The 23,458-nt window shown below is 40.6% G+C and overlaps 1 protein-coding gene across 2 annotated transcripts in view; it reads left to right on the top strand.

Annotated features, from left to right (window-relative positions):
- hdac4 (histone deacetylase 4) overlaps positions 1–23,458 on the top strand; it is a 130,366-nt gene that overhangs the window by 36,310 nt on the left and 70,598 nt on the right. The window contains exons 3-4 of one of the 2 annotated variants that reach the window (XM_065961952.1): positions 13,009–13,071; positions 19,285–19,342. In XM_065961952.1, the coding sequence (XP_065818024.1) occupies positions 19,288–19,342 (55 nt within the window). In that variant the 5' untranslated portion in view covers positions 13,009–13,071; positions 19,285–19,287. The remainder of the gene's footprint in view (positions 1–13,008; positions 13,072–19,284; positions 19,343–23,458) is intronic. The other variant, XM_065961951.1, reaches the window with a different exon arrangement.

Here is a 23,458-nt window from a genome sequence, read left to right as displayed (position 1 = left end):
GTCTCAGTGTTTGGTTTAAAAGAATATTAATTATAGCGATGCAATAATATCTTAATTTTTTTATCCAAGCTGGCAGTTTAAGCCCAATGTGACAATGGATGAGATTGTGTAAACAGGACACTCCGAAAAAACAAACAAAGTGTATATCCCAGAGCCTATCATGAAAAATATGAATACCAATAATAATACCAGTAATGACAATGACTGTGCAATCCACCCAGCATCAGATTGTTGGTAATCCTACAGTAAACTCTCACTAATACATGAGTGAATCAGTATTATTACAGATAATCCTCTGGTCTGGTTTATGTGACAAGCTGGTGAACTCAGGCCTACACACACACACACACACACACACACACACACACACACACACACACACACACACACACACACACACACGTATACACAAACGCTCACTGGCTACTCTCTTATCATGCTGATATATTTCTGCATTTGTCTCAGTTTCATATCCACACAGATCACAGTACAAAGCAGATGGTGGCTGCATATAATGTCACTAAGAACCTGTTTTAGCTTATTGATGCTGAGCTGCGTGAACTCTGTCACGGGATAATAATCATCCTAATGTACAGTATGACCCAGGGTTGTACACTACATCAGGTTGTCAGATCACTGTTACAGTATGTTATGTAAGACGGACTCTGTTGCATTGTCAGATGCATGGCTGGTCTCTTATTTTGGTCTGAACATAATAATCTTAACATCCATTAATGTTTCTAGAGTTTATTTCAGACAGATGTGCAGAAAAAAATAAATCCTGTGACATCATTTGTTGTATGACGACAACAGATATCGTACATTTGTGGTTGACCCCACTGCACTTTCTTTGTATGAGCTTTGTATTGTATTGTCAATTTACATGGAAGCAAAATAAACCAAGGGAAACAAATTACTTAAGTGCCATTCACGTCTGTGTGAAACTGCTCAGTGAACTAGATCTCACATCACTAACACCAACAGGGTGTTACCTTGCAACATAGCAACTTCTTCTAGTAGAACAGGTGAAACGCTTTGAAATCAGTGAAAGTCTGGCCATGTTGAGGGCTGCAGCAGTGTGAAAGAAGTGTTAGTGAGTTTCATATGAGCTAGCATGTGGCACAGGCTCTGCAAGGGTCATAAACTGACATCACTTGTGCTACTCTTGGGGTTTAATCTTTCTGACTATCTATTCTGAGTTCTTCAACGATTTAGAGCACGGTCGAGAAATGTACTTCTTGTGAAGTTTCCAACTTTGGAACTTTGTCTGTGACTGTAGCCCTTGTCAGAATGCATTTCCGCAGAGCGTAGTAACTTAGCTCAGCCTTCGTCACGTCTTTGTACATTCATATTGATTCTTCTACAGAGTAATATTCTTGTCCCAGTCTGTGAATTCACATTGTGTGTCGATGGTTTCTGAGACAAAACACAGCCTGAATAGGGCTTTACAAATCTCTTAAAAATCATGAGGTGTAAGGCCAGCATTGGTTTGGTTTTTTAATCAAAGATGGACCTGTACTCTCACCTCCTTACAGATAGAAAATGTTACGTGTTTTTCAACATATGCACTACTTAAAGTTTTTTATATTTCATTTCAACTGCATGCCTATGGAAATCGTCTTAACAGGACCTGAAGGAATAGTTTCTTGGATGTATTCCTAGAAGATTGTTGCTTTCCTGGAAGTTTTTCAAGCTCATAATCAGATGTTAAGTCAAAGAATTGAGCCCAGTGACCCAGATACGATTGTTAGGAGCCCAACTTGGACTTAACAAATATTGTAGATTAGCAGAGAAACATGCAGCAAGGATTCGATGGGGAGAGGATTTTCCTTTGGGTTTTAAATTTAACTCTAATAAAGCACTTTGTCTTCCTACCTCAAATAAAGTTAAGTGTTATTTGTATAACCACATCTAGTGGAAGGAAGAAAAAACTACTAGGAATTAATTAGGAATTCAGTACAAGTCTCTAGACATCGCAGCAACCACAAACTGTACAAATAGTAATTCTGTGTAATGATCCCTTACATGGTAGCCCAGTACAGTACAGAACCTGTCTGTGAAGGTGTCTCTGTAGTTCCCTGACTTTTCAGCACTTGGCTCGAAATCTCCCAAACTTTTTTTTTAAACCTCTCAGCTCCACTGATGTGGCAATATAACCAACACACACATAAACACACAGCTGAATCACAGGAGAGCCAAATACTTGAACTGAGGTTACCATGCTCATCCTTGCTTGCTTTTTAAACAAGCAGAGAAACCCCCCCCCCCCCCCCCCCCCCCAAACCTCCCCTAGCACCCAAGTCCAGGAGCTTTGCCAAAAGCAGTCTAACGCTAAACATTCACAGCGCCGGGAAGAGAAAGCAAACTCTGGGAAGGTACAGGATTGACGTCAGAGAGAGCCACATGTAAGAAATTCCTTCCTAATTACTGCGAATGCACTGGCTTATTGTATAATAAAGTTCTGGTTCATATTCATCTCTTTAAAGGTGGGTCTTTGTTTTGTAGCCTGTGCAACCTTTCAGACTTGTAATTCTCTCTGCTCTTTCACCTAAAACCAGCCCTATTATTCCACCTCCTGCTTTTTTAACTCCTAATTTCTCCATGTCCCTGAACAGTTTCTTCATCCTTCACTTTCTCCTCTTCATCAAGCCTCACTTTTCCTCCGTCTCTGCTTCCCCTTTTCCTCTCTCGTCCACTCCAACTGACAGGACGTCTTAGCACCTACGCCCTCTTCTGCAGGAGTTATTTCTTGTGTGCAGTGAGGCAGATGTGTTTGGATTATTTCTGCTGACCAACTGGTCTTGCAGCTGCACCTGTTATTTCTCCTCCCAGGAATGCAAACGCACTTCCTCAGTGGAGCTGATGGCCTTGTGTTCACACCACTTTTAAACTGGACTCACACTCGTTAGACATACTCTTTAATGTTTTGGGTTCAACTTGCCCTCAAACAATATCTGAGTCCTATGTAGCATTAACATATTATAACCACGCCATCTGTTATGTTTAATGAAACAGTACTGCATGTGGGAGATTCTTCTTTATGAACTGTGGACATGTTTATGTGTGCACAGGATCTTAAAATTTGACATAAAAGCAAAGTAATAATAAAATGAATGGTTTATTTTATAGAGAAGGTAGTAAAAAGTTTGCCTACAGTTATAGGACTCGGGGACAGTGAGTCGGGGGCTAGATAGCATTTATGCAAGCTTTCTAATGCTGAAGTTACTAGAAGGAGAAAGATGTTTAAAGCATGTTGATGTTTTTAGAAAAGGTAATTCCTCAAGTTTGAGTCATATTTTCAGTCTGATATATCAAATTGTTTGGTGTTGTAAAAATGTTGCAGTTTTGTTTAAACAAGGAATCAAAAATATCTTGGTTAGGTTTTACAAAAATGCAGAGATTTAGGAAAAAGGTTGAGCTTTGATAAAAAAATAAGTTGCATCAGTCGTGTAAGTGATGTTTTTATTGTGACGTGAAAGAAGCCAATGTTTATTTATATGGGGATGAAACCGAAGTGGCATGGTTAAAAGTTTGGTGTTTGTTAGCACCTCTTCTCTGATAATACCTCATACTCTGACAAACTTTGCAATACCAAGGAGCCCCATTTAGCATACTGTAAACCTCATGGACCCCCTTATGCAAAATGCATTTAATTCCAGTTGATTACAATAGAAAGTATCCTAAATGAAAACTACAACTTCTTAATATATTTCCTTATTGTGTTAATCATTCATATCCTTTATTTTTCTTTCCTGTAAACAGTCTTTTCTAATTTCTGACTTAACTATAATCAACAGTTAACTTTTTAAAATATTCTCTCTAGTTACCCTTTCATTACATTTATGTTTTTTCTTTCATCATACACAGTTTTTGTTATCCCACTTTACAATACTTATCAGGAGTAGTAATGGTAGTTATGTAGTTCAAGATTCAAGATGAACTTTATTGTCTCACAAAGTGACTAGGTGGTTAGGGTTAGCGATGTAGTAGAAATGTTCCCATTTCAAAGGAGGTCTACCTTTCTGATATATCAGTGTCACTCATAGCGGATGCTTGATTCTGATTAGCCAGAGCGGTGGATGTTCTTTGTTTTTTTATTGAAATATTGCCATTGAAACAGAACACGCATATTTAGTTATGGAGTGATGAATGACTATAAAAATAGTATATTAAAATGTTATTTTTACAAATAACTTAACGTATTGATTCTATTTACCCCCTGCGACCTCTCTAGCGACCCCTGGCGACCCCTCTTGCTTTGACACTGGTCTAGCAACACAGGCTTCGTTAGAGACCGAGCCAGGCAGTTCTTAAATTAGAACAAGGTTTCTGAAATATATGTTAGTATTTGAAGATTTAATACTTTAGTGTAGGTTACAAGAAAGGAGGAATGGCTGAGCTGAGTGTAAAGTCAATTTAGGAGAAAGGAGTGTGATAGTGAGGTGTTCTGCAGCTTCACACACACAGGAAGTATTTGTGCTAAAATTGAGGCAGGAGGGAACCTTGAGATTCCTGGAGGAATGCTTTTGAAGGTGCTCTCCCTCTCTCTAGACGTTTTCACATACAGTATGCACTCCTGAAAATTTGTTGAGAATTTCATTCAGGCTGCCCCTGAAGTTTTTTATGACTTGCTTGTTCACACATGCATCTCACAGTGGGCAATACAGTTCGACCCCCAGCTCCTGCAGCCACATGTCCGATGTGGGTTAGGGTTAGGGTTAACCCTCCTGCTGCTTTTGCGATGTATGAATGTGTATGAATGGGGTTAGTTACTTCTGATGGTCACTTTACATAGCAGAGTCTGCCATCAGAATGTGTTGGTGTTAAAGCGCTTTGAGTAGTCAGACTCAGATGACTAGAACAGTGCTATATAAACTCAAGTCCATTTACCATTCTTTTTTTTTTGCGATTTATTTTTGGGCTTTTTGTGCCTTTTAATGGAGAGATAGGACAGTGAATAGAGATGGAAATCAGGGAGAGAGAGTAGGGAATAACATGCGGGAAAGGAGCCACTGGTGGGATTATTTCTCTCCAGAGAAATACCGCCTAGAAATATATCAGTGTTCATGTTCTGATGACTTTATTATGGACTGCCTCCTTAAATGAAGTTCAGTTGACCATGTCTGCTTTTAGTGTCTTGAGTCTCCGTGCATGTAAACCTTGACAGTGTATGCTGTTAGGAGGTCTGGTGACACTTTTTTAAGAGTGCTGCTTTATTAAGCTTTACAAAATCAATCAAAATTCCTATAATGTCAAAGGCTTGTGGCTGCAGATAATTGGGGAACTCTCTAGTAAACCGAATGTTTCTCTGTGGTCGACCAGGCAACAGTTAAAAAGCTTTAATTGCATGCAGGGAAATTGGAAACTTCTGGATTGAAAATGAATTCCAACAAACATTGAACTCCTATATATAGCTTTAACCCTGTTAGTCCAGCCTCGACATGTATGTACACACTCAAGCTACAGGGAGTCACAAAGTAATCACAGACCTCGAGGGAAGCTGGTGGCTGCAACGCACATCGAACATGATTCAACATGACTGGACCTGTTGAGAATCACACCCATATTCCAGGCATCAACACACAGTGAGCGCGGTTCTTGTCAAAACACACACAAAAGGTGTAATTACCTCCAGTGGTTTACAGCCTGTTGTGTCCAGTTTTCTATTTGTCTCACTCTCTCTTTAGTTAAACTTTGAGAGAGTATTGCGTATGAGTATGTTTGGAGATTTTTAGGACAACAAAATCAGCTTGTCAGAGCCGGAAGGTAAAGGGGAGATTATGACACTCTCAGAAATTGTTGGCTATTTGTTTTAACCTTATGTTGTAACCAATGGTCTCTCTCCTTTGCAATGATCCGAGAAAAGTTCCTATTTTTAAGGTTGTTTGCTTTCTCTGGGGCCAAAAGCCAACCTCTGTACCCTAGGTATCATGAGTTGGTATTCTGAGTTGAGCTGTATCGTGGAATTTGTGTTTACTTTTCCTGCCAGTCTCCTTTTGTCACTGTGAAGTTGTACAAAGGAAATTGAAATGTGCACATCATATCAGTGTAGGGCAGTGAAGAACTTTGAGAACTGTGGCATTGAGTTTGTGTTCAGGTTTGTCCTCTCTTTCATTCAACAAAGCAACAAATGACAAAAAGAAAAAATTGTGTGAAACATAGCTGCAACATGTAATCACTGCTGCTCTGCCGTCTACAGTGATGGTGACAACAAACAAAGGTGCTTGGAATCTTCCAGGTTTGAAAGCTTGCAGATGTATCTCTACACATACTCAACAAGGTTCAAAGAAAGGTTTTCGTAGAAACATATGGATTGCACTCATAGTGTACTTTTATTTTCTTGTGATCGCTCAAAGGACTTTACACTGCATGTCACATTCACCCTTTCACACAGACATTCACACACTGAAAGTGGAGGCTGCTACGGGAAGTGCCCTTGATCATGCATAGGGGCTTTCTGACTGATGTCATTATGCACTGCAGAACTTCTTCAATATTTGTAACCTATTGCATTACCAGTGAGAGGAATATCACTATGATGTCCTCACATGCGATGATTTTACAAACAGAAAGGGCCTTCACTCCACCCAGTGACCTCTCCACTCCTCCACCGATGTCTCTGTTCCTCTTGGTACATAGTCAGCCTTTAATAGTGAAATGCACACACACACACACACACACACACAAACACACAGCGGGTCGGTATAAGGTATCACAGGGATCTCCTGTCTCCCCATGGACATACCTCGTGTTGCCTGCCTGCTGCCGGACCACATGGCCTCTCTGTAGCCGTTATTGTGCGTGGGGTACAGTGAGAGTGATGGATTGAAGGCCTGAGAGACTGACATATAATCTATATTTTACTTCTGTGTGTAAATCAGTAAAATACGTCTTCTATTTCTGGTTAATTGAAGATACAAACTATTGTGTCCTGGGCTGAACTGTGAATGGATTGAATAGATTATGTGTCAGTCATTATTGTCAGATTCAACATTTTGGATACAAACAGTAATATCTATGTTTAAACGTGCTTAAGTAGATGAAGCATAGATTAAACATGATGATCTGCACAAACTTGCAAAACGATGCAGAGTCAAATTTAAATGAAAGGCTTTATTTGCTCCTGTGGGTTCAAAATGTCCAGAGGAAGTGCTGTGCATGGTCAACATGACCACAATACCAACAAGGGAATTTTAACAAGGAAGTGGTGGTGCAGTGGTTGCATGGGTTAAATCCTGCACACAGGCTCAGAACAAATACTTCTGAACACTGAAAAAAGTCAGCAGAACTTATTTACTGCTCATATTTTTATTAATATTACGAATGTGGAAATTAACATCCTCACAGGCAGTATAGTGTGACAAGTTGAATAAGATAGAAAAGTAAAAACACAAATGGCTCCCACTTCATTATCAGTTTTGCAGGTTTTGTTACCATTGCTATTTTTATGAAAGATGTTATCATATATTAACCAACCTAACTAGTTTTGGATTTTTGTTGCCCTTAATGATTTTAGAAACTAATATATAACTTTCTATTTCTAGAAACAATCAATTTGATTTCAGATCCTGTATATGCTAAAACAATCAAGACCAAGATAGTGAGACTTTCAGCAGCCTTATCTCCATCATCTACTTTTTTGCAACATCTTTATACTTATTGCCAAATATATACAAAGATAAAACATCTGGTAATCCTGTAATCTGAATTTGGGAAGACATATTTGTCCACTAAATGAAAACAATGTCAGACTCACTCTTGAAGCAAAACATTGTCTTGGATACCAGTGTGGTGATAACTGCTCATCCTCCTTTGCTCTTGCTTCTGATGATGGTCTGTGATTGGATATGCATAAATATGCATCCAACCGTTCAATGTTTTGAGACACAAGACATAGACTTGATATATTGATGTTTGAAACTGAAGGTGAACTTTTTCTTAAGTTCCATTGCTGATTCTTGGTGTGGAGATTTGGCCGTGCTTGTGGCAGCTTTTTTTTTTTTGCAGCTATTAACAGGGCAGCAGGACATGCTTTACAGCCTGGCACCTACATGTGTGGTTTGTAGGTTCAAGGGCACACAGAGATTCTACCTCCACTAGAGCCAGGTTAGAGTTACTTCCTCAAAGGCTCATGAGTCATAAAGGGCTTTTCAATGACCAGCACTGTGCCAATCAGTTTATTCTAAAATACAGAGCAAATTAAACTAAGATTCCAGTTAAGAATCTGTAGTGAAGAGCTACACCATCCAGTCCTTTGGTAACTGAGGAGTGGCAGTGTGTGACTTGACTTGTTAGATGTAGTTAATTTGGTTTCCAATCACAGGATAGAGATCTCATTTTGGACTGAATCTTCTCGTATATAGGCTTCCCAGCAGGTTATCTTCTGGTTTGGAGTGGTAGTGACAGGTTGGAGTAGCTGGCACACTCTCAGACTGGCTCTGAGTTTGGTTGCAGCAGAAGGGCAATTTTGGTGGAGCCTCGGCAGACAGGATGGCATAGTTGGCAGAGCGGAGCATGGCAGAACTCTGGGGCCGATATGGAGGGCTGAGAATACACCAGACTGAGATGTAGTGGACGAGACAGGTTGGCATTTCTGGCTCTGGTGCAGTAATTGGATGTCAGGTAGAGGAAAAGGTCTACCAGAACATGGTGACTTGGCACTTTTATCATCTCAAGCAGCAGGAGGAATGATGTATACATACAACTTTGTCTCTTTCTGTACCTCTTTATGAATGCTCATGTCTGCTATCTTCTCTTGCATCATGGAAGGGTTCTCCTCACCATCCTACACCGGGTGTGTACCCACTGAAGCAGGCACTCCTGCTTCCTGCTTGCCTCTGAGCCAAATTGTCCTTTTGCCAGACGTCGGTAACTTGGCCCACTGTCTCTTCCTTTTCCATGCGGTGATCACGTATGTCCGTCCACAAGAAAGTCTGTCAACACACTTAGGCCGTTGCAAGAAGGATACGATGACTTGCGCTGTCAAAATGTTCAATTTTGAGAGAAAGACACAGAGCACTGTCTTAATTGCACTAATACATTGACATCAGTACCGGTACTAATTCAGATAGTGTGCAGGAGTTTTCTTGATGAAGAACAAGAAATATTGGACCATTATTGGGTACCTAAGGACTTCTTTTTCTGTTGCCATGGTATTGAAACAGGTTTAAAAATCAGTAGAGTTTTTCTACTATCGTATTAAAGATTAGAATTGGGGTATCATTGCAACCCTAATGATGACACATTTAAAAATAGCAAACACTTTGAGCTATGCATGTACTTTTCTTGGTGTGTATGTATTTTCTACAGGCCATATTCCTTCATGTCACTGGGGAGATGGAATAACTGTTGCTGACGGGTGTATGCATATGGTCAGGGTCACAAAGGTCAACACATTAGAGTATCCATCAGTGTCCAGAGTCTCTCAGAGAACCGGGGCCATCATTGTAACTCCGCACAGCAATAACACCCAGAAGGACATTACTAACATAATAACCTATTCAGACATATATCAAGATGCCCAGGCATATGTCCTTGCATGTATTTCCATAGAAACAGTCTACAACAGAACAAGCAGAGCCAAAAACTCACACAGCCGAGTGAGCTATGAGAGGTAGTGACCCTCTCTGTCTCCTCTCTCTTGAACTTTCTAGCTGTCACCGCTTTTACAGAAGATAATAGTTGTACTGTAGAGAGGAAAAGGATTCAATCAGACTCTGAGACAGTGACGCAGTTTGGACAGGATAGATGAGTACCTTGTTTAGAGCGGACAAGGGTGCTTTGTAGGGAAATGAGTGGCTGTACACACAGTATCAACTAGAGTGCACCGATCATAGGGCTTACTAACCATTATGACTCAGAGTATAGTAAACCAGGAGCTTGATGATGTAAATATGAGCAGTAGTTTGGAATTATGTAGGATTACACATTTATACCATTGATTAATCACATTTAAAAGGTTTTGAGACGTGCTAGCAGCATCCCTTAGCAGTGTTTTCAGCCCAAACTGAAATATCGAATCAAAATACAGATCCAAATAAGATGAGTTTGGACTAATATTCTTGGTTCCCAGATGATGAACCCGAACGATTTTGAAGATCCAACACTTTTCTGCTTGCACCAGCCCCAATGAGGTAAAGGTTGGAGGAGGAGATTCTTTGGATAATTAAATGACTTCAAACTTGAAAACAAATATCAAACCTACAGATTTATGATTAAATTAATTAAATTCATTTATTGATCTATGCAATCAATGTGTGTCATACAAAGAGCTGATTTATTGGACATTTTTAAAAAATGGTTAATTGTGTGTTTCTTACTATTTTTTCACTGTTACGTTTATGAAATAATGGGGAGAAGAAACCAAACCCAATGCTCAGTTTACATGAATTCAAATAACAAAGAAAAGTGTCATTTTTTTAAGATTTATTTTTGGGCTTTTTACTTTTTTATTTGATAGGACAATGGATAGAGGCCCGGGCCTCCTGTATGGAGGACTGCATACCCGGTACATGAATTTTTTTCTTTTTCTAACCACTAGACCATCTAGCGCCTCCTATTCTTCCATTTCTAACCTCTGAAAAATGTGATGCTTTAATGTTAATAAGAGAGCATTTAAGATTATACTCACAGCTCTTAGAGAATGTGACATCCTTAATTTCTAAATTCAAATAAAGTTTTGAATGGAGCGGGTATTTTGGAAGTAAGGATATCATCACAAGATGCAAAAACATGCATGGAGAGGGAGGACGAATGGAACTAACTGGTTGCTCCTCCTGCTTTCCCCCCAACTCCATTATAATGTTATCATAAAAGTGACCTCCTAGAGCAAACAGATTTATATGAACATTTTGCATTTAAAAGGTTTCTTACCTCAATACCCTGAAGACTTTTTGAAAGAGTGCTTTTAATAGATTAAAACAAATCCAGACTTTTTCCCCGTAATGCATCTCCATTTACAAGAACATGGTTCCTTCCTCATACAAGTGTGTCCTCTCCCTAACTCTGCATATTTGTTTGTTGTGGTAACCATGGCAATATTCTCTCATCACTGTGTGCTAAGGCAGAAAGCACTTGACCTGTCTTCCTCTCCAGGGGCTGGAGGTCATAATCTGCTGCTCGGTCATGGCTGGACCGCCCAATAAACCTGCCTGCTTTCCATGAGAAACGTTTCCTGTACACACAGAGATAAAGACACACATCCATACATTCTTCCCTCTGTTTTTATATACGCTCGGTGCCGACAGGAAGCCATGTGTATTTAACTGGATGTAAGTACGTGCAAAGGGTTTAAAAGGAAAAAGAAAGGTGGCGATTACTATGTGCAACTGAGGGAAGATGCAAAACACTCACTTGTATGTTTGTTAGTGTCTGTGTGTGTGCGATTGCTTGGCCTGTCTCTCGCCTATCAAACTCTGGTGTCATCTTTCTGCCATCTGCCACTGCCACCCTACTGACATGCGCGCACACACACACACACACACACACACACACACACACACACACACACACACACACACACACACACACACACACAGAGACATGCACACACACATCCAGCCTTCATTTACTGTAAAACTCACACAACACTTGTTTCCTCTATTTTTTGTCTTTTTGTCCTCTTCTAGGGAAAGTCTCAGGAAGATATCTCCTTCTCTTACTGCAGACAAGGATGTGATTTTGTTAAGTTTGTCTGCTGTCCTGCACTAGATTTTTGTTTTTGTACTTTTGTGAAAGAAACAAAGGAAGCTTTGCCCAGAGTTTATTATTGAAGCGTATGCATTTGGTGTGTGCGTGTGTGTGTCTGTGTGCGTGTGTGTGTTAGTGCGTTAGATATGAATATTTAATTCAGCCCCTCCCTCCATCATGTATTAATCATGGAGCAGTCTGCTAAGGCTGAAAATAGCGCCTAGCAACCCAGAAAAATAAAAATCCATAGTAGTGGTGGGTATGTCGTGTGCTGTTGCTCGTTCATGTGTGACACAGCACATGGCCTCGGCTCACATTTTCCTTTTCCTACACACTTAGTTTCCTTTCTCCACGTCTGTCTGTGTCCACTATTTACACGCTGGTGGTGATGGAGACAGACTTGATGTTTGCCTGAGAGATTCTGCCAGTTTTTGTGGTGTTGCTGTCTTTGAAAAAGTTGTTTATCTGTTTTAAACTTACTTACTAGTACGAGATTCTTAAATGCACTCTGAAAACATCCCACTGTGTCTGCACTGCCTGACATCCACCGAGTACAGGCAAGCTATATGCAGGATTACTGACCCCACCATCCAAACGAGCTGCCAATCTTCAGGATAAACCGATGTTGTATGCAGAACACAGAGCGTCTACTGCTGTATCTCAAAGAAGAATTGTACCTTGAATGTGAGACTTATACATGTAAATGAATATATTTCAATATGTTTCATGGTTTTATTTCAAAACAGAAAGTGTTCCTATATGGAGCCAAATCCTGGTTACATCTCAACATGTCATTCAGGCCTCTGTATTATTTTTTTGACACCTTGTAGTCGTTCAAGGGGAAAATTGTCTTTCCTCCAGCTTCAGACAAGTTCAGTCCGTTCAACTCAATTGTGAAGATTTGCAGTAAATGGGACTTAAATTGCTGCAGCGGTTTTTGGAGATACAGTAATAGGGAGTCGGGAGAATAGATGATTTGTCTGTGTGCATTTCTTAAATGGCAATTCATAGGGATCTTGTTTAAGAATGTAGGCAGTGGGTTGTTTCTATACCAAGTTTGAATATCACCTTTCTCTGTCTCCAACTTTTCAGTAAAGCTGTCATCAACTTCAGTTTTTCTTTTCACTTTAAAATACATGCATTTCTCTTTTCAAACCCTTTTTTCACCCTTTTGGTTTCTCCATATCCTGCTCTGTTCCTCCAAACCTCCTTTTCCTTGTGCGCTGAACACACATGTTGTTGATTTGCATATATCCAGCTGCTGATTTTGATACTGAACACCACATTAAAGCTGTTTTTTTTTTTTCTTGCCTCAAACAGGTAGCTTGACCAGCAAGGAACAACTGTTGGAATTTCTTAAACCACCTGCAAACAACCATTTCGGTATGTTAACATTTACATAATATATGTCTGCATGTTAACTGTTTGTGAGCTAAACAATTGATGGATGGAGTTGAGATTGTTGGAAGTCATGGCAGAAATGATTTCCTTCCATCACCCTGAAAAATCAATGACTCAAATGTGAAACACCTTGATTGCAGAGCAGTGGATGCTGACTGTAGGATAGGATATATTGTGGTCGATAAATTCAAGAAAACACAATCAGTAAGGAAAGGATACTAGGTGTTCTCGGGGGGGGGGGGCTGGGTTGTGAACTCCTGGTCTACATAAAGAAAGGAAGGGGAGGAAGGAGGAAAGCCACAGGGCTATGTTCAGGCACTCTCGCTAGAGTAAAGGATATACAGTAGTTCAAATGCCTTTATTTAATCGGAGGTTTTACTGTAACAACATTAACAAAAAAAAACTAAAACACACATTGTCTTTTCTTATCCAACTAGACTTTGACTGGGTTGATTTAATATGAAATAAAGCTCAACATGTTCGCCCAATTCTCCCTCTCTAGGGAGAAAAGTCTCTAGCATGTTAGTGAGGCTGCAATGGCTCAGCATAGTGTACATGGTTATCAGTACCATATAATATCACAGTCATATCCCTAATATCCATAGCCATGCTGGCCATTCTGATACTTATTAAGAAGTGACCTTTGGAAAACCCAGAGCGCAAGAATCACCAGATATTCATTTATTTATAGCAGTACTAACCGTGGTGCTTCCCCGCTCTCAGCCTTCAGGGATACACTCACTCCGAGCTGAGTGATGGATGCATCATGTCCTCTGGTTAACTGATGTGTAATGCACCACAGGTGATGCAGAACATCAGTGTGGTTTGTGATTTGGTGATAACGTGGTTTGCCTTAGCTGGCTAATGCACGGCTCAGAAAACACACTCCGTCAGTACGAGGAAACTTATCATTTACTCTCGAGTATGTAATCATTTCCACCCGCTGACGCTGCACTTTGTTTTTAGTAAATGGCAATGTATTATTCAGTGAAAGTCTGCTTTTAGAATTCACACTGCACATGGGCCTAAGTACAAGTGAAAAGAGACAGTTTGTTGGAACTTCGCGCTCTTGTTGACAGGAACGTGGGATGATCGCGCCACATCAGCATGTCATCAACCCACAAGCGGTATGTTTGTCCCGTGTGGCAGGAGGAAATGCTGATGCAGCAGTGATGTCACAGATATGGTTGCCAAGACCTGAAGCCTTCGTCTGTTAATAGCATGTTTCTGTGCTCGCAGCAGTGACACGTACACATGCATAAACACACAGACAAGACATGCACACATTCACTCTCCTTTTAAAGCTGCTTCATCCTTGTTGGGCGTCTTTTGAAGTTGAAGACAGCGTTTCAGAAATATTGTAAAAAGAATGATTGCTTGAACATAAGTGCTTATAATTTAAAGTATAATTTCTTGAACTTGGATGTGAAAAGCAAAGTCCTTGCCTTGCCTGAAATTTCTCCCAAAAGCTTTGATACAGAGACATACGAGCCTTTAACTGTGATGCATTGTGTTTAAAGTATGATTAGTTTTGTAAAAGCATCTCCCTTCTCTTTATTACTCATTTTGACAAGTAGGTGTTGGAGGGTAGAAATGCTACCTTTGTTTAGTTTTCAAATATATTTTCTGTACTTTTGCTAACTTTTAAGAGTTTTAATTCCAAGGTTATAGAGTGAATGTTAGAATGAATGGATCCAAGTTTTTCAGAGACAACTTGCTCATAAATGTAGAAACTGCAGACTTATAACTAAGATAAGATAATATAAGATAAGACAATCCTTTGTTTATCCCACAACGGGGAAATTTACAGTGTTACAGCAGCAAAGAGCAAAGATTGCAAACAAAAAGTGAACACAGTACAATTTAAATATAAAGCCTGCCGCTGAAGGAGCTGCCCATGCAGGGGGTGGGAAACGTTCTCCATCAACTCAACTACAAAGTAAAGCCAAAGCAAAGGCATCTAGATGAGAACTGTTCTTGTGTTCCTCTATAGCCAAACCATCAGATCCAGCCTGTCAATCAAAGGACACTTACAAATTCAGAATTTTGTTTCAGCCCTAATAATAACAAAATGTTTAAATGCCTGCCAAAAAAAGACAACAGCATTTTATTGGAATAATGTGCACTACAATGCTGTGTTAACACAATCATGGGACGTGTTAGAGTTAATTAAGTGGGTGCCAAAAGCCTCAGTAACACTTCCTGTGCGTGTGTGTGTGTGTTTGTCCTTTATTGGTGGAGTCTATTACAGAACAGGACTGAATAAGAAGGCAACAGCTGCAGCCGACGCTGGTGACCTTAAAAATCCTTGTTTTTGTTTGTGTGTTTTTCTGCATTTTCGCAGAGAAGTTTGGCGTCAAAAGTAGAATAAGTGTCAATCAGAGCGAGCAGCGATTTAGAATAAAATGAATAAAGAGGAAGAGTGAGGTGAAGGATGATGATGACGAGGACGACCGGGTGATGGAGACAGATTTGGTTGCATATTAAGCAGGATGACTAAATGACGCACAGGAGGAGGTACTGTAAGAGGAACAGAAGTCAGCACCTCTCAGAATCACTTCCACACATAGACGGGAATGTGGGTTTGAGCATCTGCTTGTATTCGTTAATGTCGATGTGACACGAGGAAAAGGAGCGCAATGTAAAGAGCAGATAAACATGTTTTGATGTTCTCTCTGTGTGTGTGTGTGTGTGTGTGTGTGTGTGTGTGTGTGTGTGTGTGTGTGTGTGTGTGTGTGTGTGTGTGTGTGTGTGTGTGTGTGTGTGTGTGTGTGTGTGTGTGTGTGTGTGTGTGTGTGTGTGTGTGTGTGTGTGTGTGTGTGTTTGCTAAGCACATCTCTGCATCCATCCCGCCACCATATAGCCTAAACTAAGCTCTTTTCTCCCCAAGCCAAAACAGCTTTCTCCCACTCTGCACAAATTAGCAGCAGCCCACGCTCCACTCACACATGACTGTCAAAGCACAGACACTGTAGGGAGTGAGGAGGAGTGAGGAGAAGGTGAGAGAAGTGATGAGGAAGAAGGGGGGGAATTTTCATTCTGGCTTCTTTCATCGCAGCCTGGTGTGCTAGGTTGGTGATCGTCAAGAAACGTGACAGTTGTCTTTTTTTTTTTTTTTTTTTTTTAAAGCTTTGTGCACATGTCCGTTTTCAGTCTGCACTGCGCTGATATTAAAGCTTAGCAGAAAAATGAGGCAGGGGGCAAGCTGGGAGAGGAGGATGAAGAGCTGTAAAGAGGCAGACCCTGTTAGCCAGCTTCTGGTTTTTTTCTGAATGAACTGCTCATCCTTATTAAAGCTTGTTAATTATATCAGAGCAGCCAAGATAGAAGGAGAGGGAGTGAGCAAAAGGTAAAATTAGTGCAATGAATGGAAGGAAAGTGTGAAAACAATGAGACACATTTGTCACTGCCTTGTAAAATGGGCTTTGGCAGTTCTGCATTTTGATGCGGTCAAGCCTGTTTGAATTAGAATTTGAAAGACAGAGACATGGGAGGAGAGCAGGAGCAGAGGTGGATGAGTAGAAAAAGAGGGACGAGGAAAGGCACATTATGCAAATATCAGCAGGCTCATTACCATTTCAAAACTCTGGGAAGGAAATTACGAAAAGTGGAGAGAAGCGTACTTTTGGGTTATGCCAAATTCATTCTCGCTCTCTCTTTATTTCTCTTAAATCTTCTCTCTCACTCACTCACTCACTCACTCACTCACTCTCTCACTCACACATTACCAGCCCTCCCGCTTGCTTTTGCACTCAACTCCACTTGTATTTCTCAGCATGAGATGCTATTTCTGTCCTCACTTGGCCTCTTATTTTACATGCTCGATCTGCACATTTAGCTGATATACTGGGTGGCTGCGTTATAAGGTAAAACTTTTAAATACAGGGTAGGAATCTTCTTTTTTCTCCACAATAGCCTCTTGATAAGGTCGCCAGTACAGTACAGCGAAGCCATTTCAGTGTTAGTGATAATGTATGGTTATGTATCCAGAAGATTTTCCCCACTCGTTACACCCATACCTCCAGTTTTAATCACTGGAACGGCTGGATATATTCATGTATTCATGCATTAATGTATTCTCATCCCCAAGATGGCCAATACAAACGCTTCATCATGGCTCTGGACGTCTCGTCCATCAGCTCCAATATTACATTCACAGAGCAGCTGCGGTTAGTGATTGTTGAAGTCTGCTTTGGTTGAATGGCCATGAAAAATCAGCGCAGGACTTTTACCTATTAGACAGGGGTTTGATGTTAACCAAAACTCAATCACCAGTTCTATTAACTGGGGATGTTTAACGACTAATCCCCAGTTGGTTAAATGGACGTTTAAATTGAGACTATAGTTGACTTGTCCAAAGTAAAGAAAACATTCAGAAAACAGTGAAAATTGAGCACAATTTAATGAAGTTGAGAAGAAAAATGTCTTGTGCAATAATTGTCATGATGAAATGTGATACCATTTTAGAACAGGATCACAAATGTCAACAATTAAACAACAACAACAATTTCAAATTGGTTTGCCGAGGCTGGCTAAGTCGTTGCTGGTGACGCCTGGCAATGGTGATGATTGTGCACCACCAATTTATGTTTTTACAATACTCAACCGTTAATTTTTTTTCTGAACATTATCCAACTGTGTAAGAAATTCTGAGTTAGTACAAAACCAAACAGGCGTGGCAGAGTCGCTGTATTCAAAACCTGGTGTGAAAGTAGGCTAAATCACGTTGTTCATAACAAATCCCGTCCCTATTATTTATCTGCATGTCAATAAAGAATTCAAGACTTATCAGGTCACACATTTGTTTATTGGAACTCCTGCTTTTCAGTCTTGGTTAGCTAGCTTCAAAAACTGATTGACTTCATAGCTGATGAAGACAATCCCACTTGAGATTGGACTTGTAATGCAGTCAGCTCTTCTGCATCCTTAGGTTGTAACTTGTGGTGATTTTAGTCACTGTTGCATTCCTCTCAGCGTGAACCGATCCAACAATCCTTTTCTGACCCCTTTCACTCACATGGCTTTTTGGACGTTTACTGAAAGTTTAAAGATGCTGTAAATTATAGAAACTTTTCCATTTGTCAATCTCAGGAGATCTGTGGTTTTATGACATACTTCCCAACTGTCATTGCATTGTCAAAGTCACTTACATCAATGTAATGTGTTGTGTGGTGGTCTGATAAACATTTTGACCAATTCTAAATGTTTTAGAAATTATGTTTCTATGAAATTGGACAAATTCTGGCCCAGAATAAAGGCAAAGGGTCATAATGTATTAACACTTTTTCAGACCAGAATCTAAATGTTCTTTGGTCTCAATCTGAATTTTCACCATTTCATACTATGATCTTGTTTTCCCACAAGTTCAAATATTGACATCTCCAAATCTCCATTTTGCAATTATTAAGAAAGTCAACATCTTTTGAGAAGATCTGGAATTACACCCTCTGTTTGATCACTTATATTTCCTCCTGGCTTTGAATCTTTCTGGTGAACGCTATGCTGTGCGCTATATTGTTGATAACAGACGCACCACATGAAGAGAAGAGATTGGAAAATCAGTTTAAAGTGGAAAATATTAGTGTTGAGATGCCAGAGATGAAGAGCGAGGTGTGTTCCAGAGGACACTGTCTGTAGGTCACTTTGACCGCGCGTACACACTTGTGCGACAGCCAGACCCCTGCTGCCTCCCTCCCCACTCATTGGAGTGTGTGTGTGTGTGTGTGTGTGTGTGTGTGTGTGTGTGTGTGTGTGTGTGTGTGTGTGTGTGTGTGTGTGTGTGTGTGTGTGTGTGTGTGTGTGTGTGTGTGTGTGTGTGTGTGTGTGAGTGTGAGAGTGAGTGAGTGAGTGAGTGAGTGAGTGAGTGAGTGAGTGAGTGAGTGAGTGAGTGAGTGAGTGAGTGAGTGAGTGAGTGAGTGAGTGAGTGAGTGAGTGAGTGCGTGCGTGCGTGCGTGCGTGCGTGCGTGCGTGCGTGCGTGCGTGCGTGCGTGCGTGCGTGCGTGCGTGCGTGCGTGACTGAATGCTTGACCTTAATCCTGACACTGCAAATATGTGTGTTTGTGGCTGTGTAGGACATGTCCCTTTACATGTACAGAGCAGAGATTTGGGGAAATTGGCAGTCAAAACATTGGGTCCGCTTCTGTACCGTTCTCTCAACCCCACTTTCTTTTTTTTTTTTGTTTGCCTTTGCTGCAGTTGATGTTTAAAATCTCAAGTGGAAGAGAGACTTCCCTGAGGACAAGTAGTATCTATGGTGAGTCAAAACATTTTACTTTTAATCATAGAAGAAAGAAATGACCAACATCCTGAGCAATGCTGATATGCTAACACATTTTACTTTTCAGCATGCACTGTCACCATTACCCACCAATAGATTGTAGTGATTTCTTTTTTTCTTCCTAAACCCCAACACTGACAGAAGTAATCAACACCAGCTTGACTTGTCACTTTTTCCTAATTGAAGATTACCTGTTTTGTACACACACGCTCACCAGGGAGCGCACATGCCCCTCAGGCCCTGGTGCCAGTTCCCCAGATGGGAACCCAAAGCCCCCTACCGCCCCCCCCCCCCCCCACACACACACTCCCTGACCTGGCATGTGTGCCGCAGACTGGTGCCAGTTTGGTGCAGGCAGGAGTCAGTGGGCAGCTGCTTCTTTTCTTCTTTGCCACCATCAGGCTAAGGCACACTTAAGACAAACACACACACACACACACACACACACACACACACACACACACACACACACACACACACACACACACACACACACACACACACACACAGAGTAAAGACCCTATCAAAGTCATTACCCAAGGATTGATTCCAAACGTCTGTCCTGAACTTCTGATGAACTGAAATGAAATCACGTTCACCTTAATCTTTCAGAGCTTCCTGAATCTAATTTGTAATTATCTTGCACCTAATCATTTTAGATCATTTATTTCAATTGCAACAACAAATGAAGCTTAAAATCAGCAAGTTGACGACTTTAGGGAATCAGATTGTATTTGCAAAGCTATGAAGACACTGCAGAATATTTCAGGGGCTTGCTGTGACTCAGTAGAGTGGGTCGTCTCTCAGTCAAACGGTTCTACTGTCTGCATGATGAAATGTGCTCAGGCAGGACACTGACCTCCAAGATGTATGAATGTGTGTGTGAAAGGGTGAATATGACAAGCGGTCTTAACATGCTTTGAGTCGTCATAAAAAGACTGAGAATCCAAATAAGTTAGGTCCAAAAAGACAATCAATCAGTTAATTCATGCACCGACCTTTTTTTTTTCAAGGCAGTATGATAAAGCAAACCTAAAGGTATCAGAGAGCAGGGGTGAAATCAGGGTCGATCCTTAGAGACAGAATTGAGTTATAAAGGGAATACAAGAAAGTGTACCAGTGCCTAATTATATCTACAGACATAGCCTAAGGTTGTGGCCATCATGTCAACACCACACACACACACACACACACACACACATACACACTCACACGCACACTTTTCCCATTTGGTATCTTAAGAAAGTATGGCACGAGAGCCAGACTTGTTTTTGTCTTCCAGCAGAACAGGCAATGCCTTAACCTACTTTGTCTGCCTCAGTGCCATTATCCTGACAGCCACAGCACCCAGACTGTGTGTGGTAGAAAGAGTTTGAGCTTGTGTGGTGGTAGAGGGAAAATGGTTTTACCATGTTACCCTGTCATGAATTTTATATATGGCCTGGTGGGTTTTGCCGGGCTGGCTGGCTGGCTCAGACCTAGATGTCTGGAGTGTGGGGTGATGTTTGTCATTATGTTTTGCATGAATACACACTCTTAAGATTCGGAAATGATTGTAAATTGTGCTCAGTACAGATTGACGTCGAGTTACAGAACAATGACCACAAGTGTATACCTAAACACTTGAAAACAAAGCTCTGATTGGGTTTGGATGCTGTGTTAAAATATGAATCAAATTGACAATGAGTGCATAGTTTCAGTTTGCACATTCAATATGTTGTCTGTGTACTGTTTTCAAATGAATCAACATGAAAAGTGTTTTGGAGTTACATTTTACTCTGTGTTCTTACTTCTTTTATATCTGGGTTGTGTCACAGCTTTAGCTCTTTTAATGAGTCTAAAGCCTCTTTTGCACTCCTGAAAATGTCTCGACAATGTCCAGCTTGGCTGCACTTGTCAACCCAAATGTCAGAATCAGTTGACCTGCACTTTAAACATGTTTTTTTTCCTGCAAGCACTCTTCTCACAAAGTCTGAATGGATGAATGTGTGACGGGTCGGCAGCAGGTGAAAGTCTGGATTATTCATCGCCAGGCAGCAAGAGAGCAGGGTGATGACATTCTTCACATTGAGCAGTTCCTCTTCTTTTCACTCATTACTGCTTGCCTCTGTTTCTTGTATATTGCTATCAACTCGCGAGTTTTCATTTTTTAAACGTCCTTTCACATGTTGCCGTGATAATAACCAGAAACATTAACCATTACTGTGGGTGCACTTAAACCAAATAGACTTTTTCCAGACACGTTCAACTCTGGAAATCTCCCATTCTGTCGGTCATGTGTGAAACAGAGGTTGTGGAAAATGTCAGGACCTAAAAATCTGAAAATTGTCTGTAAATGGTTCTAAATTTATGTTTGAAAGGGGCTGAAATTGTGAGATCTAAGGGGAATATCTTCTTGGATGAACTTTGTTTTAGAAAGTGAGAGCTGCAGATCATTATTGCTGGATTTTGACATCCTGTATCTGTGGTTTCCATTGGCTGCTCCCTCTACAAGTCAAGGCAGATGTCTCATTGGTGATAACGATTAGATGAAGCAAGGTATCGCTAACATATCAAACTATGATTTTTACCTGTGTAAAAAAATTGGTTATGTGCTGATGTGAGGATAAACAGCCAGATATGATGTATATGTCACTCTGGCTGTTCACTTCCTCTTACACTCACTTGTTAATGCAGAGGTGTGTTTTGTAAAGGCTTTTTAAAAAGCCAAGGCAGGACCATATGATTCCAGAGGAGTTCTCTAGAAGCTATCTATTATGTATGACCACTCCAGGGTTCAGACCTTTGCTTTGCGCTCACAAAGGGGCTCTGCTTGCTCCTGGCCAACAACGCCACCATGACCAGAGGCAGGCCTTCCCCTTGTCCGGGAAGAGGAGTTCATTAGAGCCAAGCCCACAGCCGTAATAGCTACGAGATGGACAGCAGTAATAGACTGCATTTACCCACACACTCCTTTAAGAGAAGACATAGACTATATACATATCTGTCTTCAGTCATTAATACCAGTTTTCAAAGTCGAGTGGTGTTGCAAGAAGTCATCGAGAAAACACTTTGTCTTTAACAAAGCTGAGACGTCAGCTCCTCTTTAATTACTGAATGACAGATTGAACAGGCCTCACCAGTGCACTGAACATTTTTCAACTGAAGAGATCTGTTCAAATGGAAGAAAATTCTGCAAATATCTAAAGTAATGTAGAAATCTTTTCTCAGATTAGCTGTTTCCACTCGCTCCATGACTCCTTTAACGCTTTCCTTTCAGTTTAAAGTTGAACTCTTCTTTCTTTATTATGTTGTGGTTTCCATTTATATCCTTTTTTTCTTCTATATTTGTGTACATCTTTAGGATATATTGGTCGAGCCCATTTTAGCCCGGTGTAATCCTCACTGTACATAAGAATGTGTTGAGTCTAGCTTCGGCGCACAGGGGCATTCCCGTGACCCATGTGATTTAAAGTGCATTTGGATCGCTGTGGTTAGCTGACATCTCTCATAACTTCAGTTTAGCATCGCCGACAGCTAATGGCTCTCTGTCTGCTGCAAACTCAGAGCAGACTGGAAAAGCATTACCATTGAGACGGAAGGAGAGGGCGTAAAATATGAATGAACGGAGCTCCCCACAGAAGCATGCTCGCTCAAAACAACTCTTTGTCTTACCTCGTCTGGGTTTTTAGGAAGCTGGTTTCTAAGCTTTGATGCTTTGAGGTTTTTCCTAGAACAGTCTGGAGTAGATTCTTGTTTTGGCTATTTTTGCAGAGCTTGTTTTACCTCAACAGTCCGAGGTGAGGAGACGAGAAATGTGTCCATTTTTTTGTGGGTATAAGTGTGCACATGTACCTTTTTTTTAGGCAGAATTTTGCAAACAGATAATTCTTGTGTATGAAAATGTTTAAATGGTGAGCGTACATTTAGCTAAATCATAGTTATAATAATATAGCCTTTTTTTTACGAGCTATAGAAGGATAACATTTCAAACCTGTCTTGTCTCAATCTGTGGATGAGTTCAGTGGGTTTCTTTCTTGTTACAAATAAATCATTTTAGCAAACCAAAAAGCATCACTAAAAACCATGTAAGAAGTTTTATCGTTTTGGGGA

Source organism: Labrus bergylta, chromosome 13 (genome assembly GCF_963930695.1).
Source record: "Labrus bergylta chromosome 13, fLabBer1.1, whole genome shotgun sequence".
NCBI classification, from domain to species: Eukaryota; Metazoa; Chordata; class Actinopteri; order Labriformes; family Labridae; genus Labrus; species Labrus bergylta.
This window is presented reverse-complemented; position numbering and strand designations above follow the sequence as displayed.